Source organism: Osmerus mordax, chromosome 8 (genome assembly GCF_038355195.1).
Source record: "Osmerus mordax isolate fOsmMor3 chromosome 8, fOsmMor3.pri, whole genome shotgun sequence".
In the NCBI taxonomy this organism is placed as follows: Eukaryota; Metazoa; Chordata; class Actinopteri; order Osmeriformes; family Osmeridae; genus Osmerus; species Osmerus mordax.
This window is the reverse complement of record NC_090057.1, coordinates 18,167,336-18,175,825: the sequence shown is the minus strand read 5'-3', so window position 1 is coordinate 18,175,825 and position 8,490 is coordinate 18,167,336. Positions and strand designations below refer to the sequence as shown.

General features: G+C 41.2%; 1 protein-coding gene across 1 annotated transcript; it reads right to left on the bottom strand.

Moving 5' to 3' along the window:
• Positions 1–251: 251 nt before the first annotated feature.
• Positions 252–6,820, bottom strand: rhag (Rh associated glycoprotein). Its single transcript, XM_067241122.1, has 10 exons — positions 6,458–6,820; positions 3,139–3,322; positions 2,827–2,977; positions 2,586–2,733; positions 2,062–2,228; positions 1,739–1,876; positions 1,466–1,587; positions 1,211–1,284; positions 932–1,005; positions 252–817 (listed from the first exon to the last, which is right to left on the bottom strand). Exons 1-10 carry the CDS (start codon positions 6,633–6,635, stop codon positions 743–745), a joined length of 1,311 nt encoding a protein of 436 aa, XP_067097223.1. The 5' UTR covers positions 6,636–6,820; the 3' UTR covers positions 252–742.
• Between the last annotated feature and the right edge of the window lie 1,670 nt (positions 6,821–8,490).

Sequence of the window (8,490 nt, the reverse complement as noted above, 5' to 3'; positions counted from 1 at the left end):
CTGTCAGTTGGTTTGGCATGGTCACACATTTTTGTTATCAAAATGACATAGATACAATAGATACACATGTAAATGGCAAAACCTACACAAAAAAACTATGAAATGTATTCATATGATTGACTCATCAACTACTTACCATTTGCAGTGGCTCACGATGGTAAATTAAATCAAATTCAGTGTATAAAATCCCTGAAAACAACCTTTTTCACCATTTTGAGAAAAGGAGAAAGGCAGTTGAGTCAATTCAAATGAAGGGATCAATAATATCGCTTTGTTGGAACAAAATATGTGAATAACCAATAAACACTTTGTGTCAGGTTTAAATCATAGCAAATCATATAATTGCAAGTTTGAAATTTGTTTGTGTGAACAAGGTTTCTCATAGGAGAGAAATGTCTTAGTCATTATATCACATTCCTATGGAGATCAAATAATACACAATGTGATATCATAATATCTCATCATGTATTTAAGAATAATACACAAGAGTCCAAAACCAAATTCTGTACATATTCAATCCAAATTAGTAGACAAGAAGGTTATACACTGTATGGTTACACAAAAAGTGGAACATTACATTTCCCTGCTAAATGTGGTTGAAGAGGAGAGTTGCAGTGAATTAGCCTGAACCAAAGACACAGTGTAACTTCAAGATGTTAAGGATGCCCTATAATACTTGGCATTGATTATTGCTGGAATATTTGTTCTGGTACACAATGCCTCCCTTTCACAGCTCAGAACTTTACACTTCAGCTTTGTTCTTGGAATGGTCTCCGTGAGCCAGGCTCTCCTCATTCTCATCCTCTTCCTCGGGTACCTAGAGAAGAATCACATGACCGTAAATCTCCAGTTATTACAGATAAAGCATGGCTTGGGTGGGACTTTCTCCTGTTGGAAAAGAAAAGATCACTGATACAAATATCTGTCTTACCTCCCAATAGATTGAGTCATCGAAACAGTTTTGGTCTGGAGGCTGTCCCCAGAATGGAAGCTTCATTATCAGACCTGTAAAAAAAAGAAGAAATATATATACAGTATATATATATTTTTTTTACAGTATGCGAGAGATGTTTTAATACTCATACATTAGTTTACAGGAACTATATAATGCAACATAATACTATTTTTCTGCAGTCTATGCTGACAGAAAAACTGTCGGTTTCAGGACTGCATCACTGTTTTCTGTTTGTTTATCTGCAGGTCCACCCACCTGTGATGGCCCCTCCCACCAGAGCGAAGCCGAGAGACGAGGCCAGAGCTGCAGCCTGCATTGTAGCTGCGCCCCTGTGGACAAAGCTGGAGGTTAAGGTATGCTTGTTTCATCAAAAAACTTTTGCATTTAACCATATAAGAAATATTCATTCTTCAAGTAAACCCCACAAAATGTTCTTAGAGAGTCTTAACTTGCGCCCAGTCCATATTCTGCCCTAAGCTGTTTGAAGTGGTTTTATTGGATGTGGCTTACCCTTCCTTCTTTCCTAGAGCCACAGCCACAATGCCAGCCAGACCCCCCAGGATGCCAGGCATGCCGTGCAGATTGTGGACGCCACATGTGTCCTGGATGCCCAGGTTGGATGCAAGGATGGGCTGTAACACAGAGAAGCACGTCATTAACATCTTAGCAGCTAAAAATGCTCCACCATATTTCTAGACATCTGGCCATACAATATGGTTGTCTGTCTTGTGTTCTGGTCTACCTTTGTTGCAGGTAAAACCAAGTAATGTGATTTGAACTCACAGTGAGGTACTTGAAGCCCACAGTGGAGATGATGCCAGCCAGGAGTCCAATCAGCATTGCACCAAAAGGCTCGATGTCCATGTCAGCACAGGTCCCCACGGCAACACCACCGGCCAGTGTGGCATTTTGAATGTGGACCTACGGTGTATCAAAACAATGAGTGAGTGCTGCCTGCAACAGTGCATCTATAATGGAAGAAAAAATGAAAAAAATGATCTAAAGACAGAAAGATGCTCATGACCAGAGGGTCCTGCAAAAAGGAGGCATTTGTTCCCCTCCATGTTTGTTTTACTTTTGTAAAGGTGACCTGTGTGGTGTCTCACCATGTCCAGCTTCCCTTTGTGCTCCACAAGGCTGGAGATAGCGTAGGCAGCCAGTACACAGGCAGCCAGGGAGAAGTAGGTGTTGACCACAGCCTTGAGCTGAGTCAGTCCAGGTTCAGCAATGGCTGAGTTGAAACTCGGCCAGAACATCCACAAGTAGACGGTTCCTGTAATTGAAAGATTTTTCTTAGATATCTTTCATTTATACTGACACTAAGTCTGCTGTGTGTGGTACAGCACAATTTGGTAACACCCCCCCCACCACCAACACCACCACCACCAGCATCAAAACCATTCTAAGGTCAAACTATTTCCATCCACTAGGTGGAGCAAGTCACTTGAAGGACACAAACATTTGAATATCCTGTCCCCCTACCTCCCTCTATGAAACATGCCAAAACAGACAGAGAATATATATAATTTCTTACAGTGGTAGTCTACAGTACTTGTATGTAGTGTGTTTACCAATAACATTGAGTTAACGATATTATCTGATTACAGCAAAAGTGACTGCTGAGACTCACCAATCATGGCAAACAGGTCAGAGTGGTAGACAGACCCATCGTTTTCATGGCCGTTTCTGAGGGCTGGCCGGTACAGCATGCGAGCCACCGCCAAGCCAAAGTAGGCCCCGAAGGCATGGATGATCATGGATGCTCCAACATCATTGGCCTGTACAAGACCAAGAAAAGTTATTTTGGGGTACATTTGGATATCAATTCTAGTGGTTGCCTGTCCTCCACATGTGTACTTAAATGCACCAACCTTTAAGATCTGGACTACGATGTGCTCATTGATAGAAAAGATGGTGATCTCCAGGATAGTCATAATAAGAAGCTGGACCGGACTGGTTTTGCCCAACACAGCCCCGAAAGAGATAAGAACTGTTGCCGTGCTGAAGTCCGCATTGATCATCCTTTCATGACGAGGAAAGAAAAAAGACTTAAGACGGCAAAGACATATGCTGAAGAATTTTACATTTCCATTGACTAACTAGAACTGTAATTGCATGAAATGTATGATGCTATTTGTATGGTTATCCTGTCTAAATTCAGAGTGACAGTGCATTGGATTTACTTCTCAACGGAGACTTTGATCTTTCCGTGGTCCATGTGCCAGAAGCCCTGCATGAGCAGGCCCCACTGCAGGCCGAAGGCAGCCAAGAGCAGGTTGACTCCAACACTACTGAAGCCATATCTCTTCAGGAAGGTCATCAGGAATCCAAATCCAATGAAGATCATCACATGGACATCCTGGAACACTAGGGACAGAAGGGAAGCCAGGACAGTTCAGGGACATTTGACTGTGCGAAATCCATCCTCTAATGTTAAAACAAAATGTGAAAATGATGAGGATGACTGTCGGTCTGAATGGATTCATCTTCAGATTCTCTGCAGGGTCTACTTGCCCTTGACAACGAGAGAAAAACTGTTAGTAGTAGGTACTTAAGAAATTGCGGATTTCTTTTGTAGAAATCCAAACCTTTGTAGAATCATATTTGTTATGATTACTCATCATTAACTGTACAGTGCAAATGTAGTACAAGGGACCTCAAGTTCCTTGTTTCAGAAGTCCTTGACCAGTCATTGGACTATGCCATGGTAACCCCCCATAAGGTCTCACTGTAAATTCCAATTTATCTGAAGGAAGAGCAATTCAGTTAGCTGTGAATAGAATACAGAGATGGCCCTCCTTAACCCTGTGCATCATTAGCCTCATGCAGCTCTATTCATGGCACATGATCTCAATAAGTCTAAGCTTGTTAGACTCCCACAGTAGGAAGTTGAAAACATTCCTCCCTATTAGTTTCACTTAATACAATTTTAAGGACGGACTTCTTGTGAAAGTATAGTAAACAGTAGTGTGATATAGAATAGTGCAGGATGGTATAGTAAAGCATTGATTTCAATATTGTATGTCTTCCAGTGGAGAGAACAGGATATGAGCTCTATTATGGTGTCAATAGATACAGACTGGAGCTTCTGGTTCCCTAAGCTCCAAGAGACCTGGGGCTCATTCTCCACGCTCCACTCCCATCCGACTCCGCCGGTCGCTCACAAAAGGTTTGCTGAAAAGTCCAGCCACAGGAAGTGAGAGACTCAATTCCCCAAAGCCATTAGTCTCCATATGATGGGGGCCCCTCATCTGGAAAGTGCATCAAGATGCGACTACTCACAGAGAAACAATAGAGCTGCAGGTTTTAGTCATTTCCCCAGGTGCTAGTGAACATCATGGAGACTAATAGGTGTTGTACCAAAAAGGCCTACTGAGACTGCTGGAGTGGTGTTGGGATGTGGTCCGTCTTCTTTATAAAGGAAAATACCCCCCCACCCCACAATTATCATTGCATTGTCTTTTGTGTGTAAACTATTTATATCTGTATCCGCCGCACCCCCCTGTTATTGCTTTGCTGAACCTGACAACCGGTTTAGTGCATATAACAGGCAGCCAAGATGGATCTTCAAAAATGTATCCTCAAAAACAAAAATTATCAGATCACGCACCCATTATTTCCTCTCTCTTTATCAGATCTCCATCATCATGCTTCCAATCAGATGTAGTTCTAGAATGTATGAGAAGTGAACCCCACTCTATGTGTTTAGGCTCCCACACTCATCCACCTATGAACAAACAGTGCCTGCTATTTTCTTCCTGATATTGAACATAGGTTTCTTCAGGTTTAAGATGTGAAAACCTCACATGGGCTAGCCATCAGAAAGCATTCAACTCTTTGGCACTTTTTTTCTTCTTTTTCTTTCTTTTTTATTCAGGTTTGGCAGTTGAAAGTTCCCAGTAGCCCATGAGGCAGGGGAAGGGATGATTTGCAATATGCAAATTAGCTGTATTGCTAAATGAATAGGTTATTATCTCTTCCATGAATGTGTGGCTCCATTAGCACATAAAATAATAGATAAACAAGTATTTTGCTCAATGAAACTGCACATGGAATTTCCCCTTGGGGTGAAACATGTCTGCTGCAAAGTTTGTCTTATTAGTTTTGGTTGCATGCCCTGGGTTCTCCCCCGCCTATGCCATACATCCACCTTAACTATAGGATCCTTTAGTCACTTAATCACACCAATGAAGAGGCAGTGTGCAGTGGAATTAGAAGGGATGTTCTTTAGAAAGTTGCCCACTAGTGGGCACATTGTACTATCTGTGTGATTGCTCTCTGGTTTGGGGTGTGCTAGGGAGACAGAATCCCCCAGGGATAAACCCTCTCTGCCTAAAGGGCACCAGCATCAAACCTATTTCATGACCCAGGGCAGAGTATACCGACCAGGACTTGTAGAGTATAAATCACTCCACTCAATACCAACTCAACACAAGTTCCATTTTAGTTTACAGGTGGTTGCATTCATTCAGACATTGAAATTCCATTGCTGGTCTTATTTGTGAGGTTTAATCAGAAAATGTATTTTGCCTTGTAGATCCAGATGCCCTTTTAGCTAAACTACTTTGTGCAAGATAAAATCTGAAATTCCTCCGTCCACTGAGAAACAAGGGATATCTGACAAAACCTAATTTGCTACCTATCAGTTTCATTTTGTCAACACTTATTTGTCCCTTGATGATAACACCAAACCAGACCAATTTTATTTCTGAAATACATTCCTCCTCATTGCCTTAGCTTTGAACTTAATCACAGAGGCCAGGAACTGACCATTTTCTCACAGTCTGTCCAGTTTGTAAGGGGTACAAGCTGTGTTTGACTAAATGGATGCAATTTCTTTTGGGCAGAAAAGAGCTTTGTTAAGCATATGGTCCAAAGACAACTTAACAACAACAAACCTTGAGTTTTTCTCAAAAAAGAAGAATGCAATTAGAAAATTGCCCAGACATTATTAATCTTCTTCACCATTTTCTTTTCAAGAAGGTCAAAGGTTTATAATAGTTCTCCCATAATTATCTTCTGTATGTGATGAATATTATAGTAGTGTACTTGGCTAATCTCTATGGGTCATACCTGCCACACCCATTCATGGGCAAATGTCCATACTGTAACTCAACAATTACTTATGTTAGGAGTATCTAAAGGACCGACAGAATATAGAGCATATGCACTCCCAAGACAAACACAACCGCTTGAGGTAAAACATTGTTGGGGCAAAGCATTCTTTCTTATTTATATTTATTACAAGGTTTTCATACAGTTTCATGGTCTAAACCCTGAAACCCTGTTTGCAGGGGTTTCCCTACAGGGCCAAATATTCAGTTGAGTGTACAAGGTGACAGGAGGAGTAGTTAAGTGGTACAAAATTTGTCAATAGCATTGGTTTGTTAACTGTACAAAATACAATATTACAATGTTGCTTTGGATAAAAGCATCCACTAAATGATTACATTATTATAAGCGAAGTCACACCAGGGAGCTCATGTTAAAGGGCATACTTACTGGGATAGAGGTTCATTGGCGGCAACTCTTCATGTGTGGAGTTGTCAGGAGTACCATGGTGTGCTGGTTTGCCATCTTCGTAAACCACAAACATAGCAAACAGGATGATAGTGATTATCTCCAGAATCAGAGCCAGGATGGGAAACTTCAGCCTCATGTTTGTGGCGTATGCAGGCATTCTACCAAGCCTTCTCTCTTTCTCTCTCTCTCTCTCTCTCTCTCTCTCTCTCTCTCTCTCTCTCTCTCTCTCTCTCTCTCTCTCTCTCTCTCTCTCTCTCTCTCTCTCTCTCTCTCTCTCTCTATCACTGACTCAGACTTGGACACACTATCTTTCCTTCCTGTGCTATCGTTTGTGACTTGTGGGGATGTGACGGGAGGAGAACAACTGGTGTCTGGTTTTAAATTGGTGCAGGTTTTGAGGAGACCAATGACAGGGCAGAACAGCATAGCACTGCTGGCTACTCCCCCTCCTGCACTTTGCTCGTGGGGATGGGTTTCCTATGCAGAGGGTGTTTACTCCTCTTAAAGAGGGGCCAAAACAAGAAGTTGGCAAAACATACAGTAATGACACCCTGGCCAATGCGTGGACATGAGAGGAATAGTTAATGAGCTTTCCCCCACTTATCTGTCAATGCCGAACCAATGTTTGTGGGTTGTGAAATATCCAACTCAATGTGTTTAATATTTTGGATAGTTTGTGTCAATGAAAAGCTCACATCCTTTGTTAATTTTAGTTTAAAGACATGAGATCATTTTTGTAAAGCTGCATCATAACAGTGTGTGTTTGACTGTGGTCCAACCAAACGCCCACCTCCAAAGAAATTATTAATGTCTTACACCTCATCTTATAGTTTATGCTTACAGATCCTCCACACATAGCATATTTTGCTTGTCAATCCCACATTTAGATTTTGTCTACACAGCACCAATGCAATCTTTTCCTATTGATATCCAACAGATCTTAAGTCTATTAAGTCAGGGTATAGTAATTGGCTTGCACAGTAAGGCCCTTTTTGTGGTAATTAACCAAGGGCCCTACCAATTTTCCACCAACTGAAGGGCCTTGTGTTCAGACTAAGAGCTGTATTAAGGAACTCCATATTCAAACAGTGACGTGTTTCTGTTTGTCTTGGGGCTCAGCTCACAGAACATGTTCCCAGACCTATTAGAAATTACTTCCAAATGTTGAGAGATATTCTACACCCCTTCCCTCTTTCACTCTTCACGAAAATACACACACACCAAGCATTTCCTATAGTAGTTCGCAGTGCCTGTGATGTCGACGATTAAGATATCAGGGAACGCGCAAATACCTTTGATTCCTTGAACCATACGTGATAAAATTGGTGGCACACACATACAGATTCCTGGAATTATAGAGAGGGCATGGTGCCCACAAATACGTTGGTAACACACACAGATTTCTGGAATTATAGATAGATAGTGCAGTGCCCGTGATGCAGCTGGTGATGACAGCTCTTCTCAGTGGTTTTGGTACCTATATTTCTCAGATCACAATTGAAAGTCATCTCTGAAGTATTTGTTCAACTCCACGTCTATTCTAGTCAAATTTCCAATGCGGTGGTAGACTACATTAATGCAAATGATTATGTAGCCTTCATTTGTATGCAGTTTCCTACGTTATAAATTGCTTATCTTATGTTGATAAAAATTTACTATATTGGTTCTCTGTTAAATTGTGTTACATGCACAATGGTTGAACCAGTTAATCGTAGGCCTAATTCACCATACAACGCTTGTATATTTGCAATGTGTGAGCAGTTTTTCCATCCGTAAACACATTCATTCATGTAATAAAATTCACTGATCTATACTAAAGTATATCCACTTTAAATTGTCGTTCTATTAGCTAGCCAGCAGCCCCTTTGAAAGCAGCTGAATATCGGTAGTAAAAGAGAAATTTGCTTCTAAATAACGACACAGAATCTCCCTATCTTCCTTACTATGCTTAGTTTCATTTCATTGCGAATGCCTTTGTTAATTGCATGAGTTCAATTTGCGGTACTGCACTC

Bases quoted from the DNA above. Each gene is read 5' to 3' on its own strand.
- rhag (XM_067241122.1), bottom strand. From the start codon at position 6,635: ATGCCTGCATACGCCACAAACATGAGGCTGAAGTTTCCCATCCTGGCT. The intron at 2,978-3,138 runs GTAAATCCAATG...TCGTCATGAAAG, and splicing joins ATCAAAGTCTCCGTTGAGAA to GATGATCAATGCGGACTTCA. The intron at 1,588-1,738 runs GTGAGTTCAAAT...TCTGTGTTACAG, and splicing joins TGGGCTTCAAGTACCTCACT to CCCATCCTTGCATCCAACCT.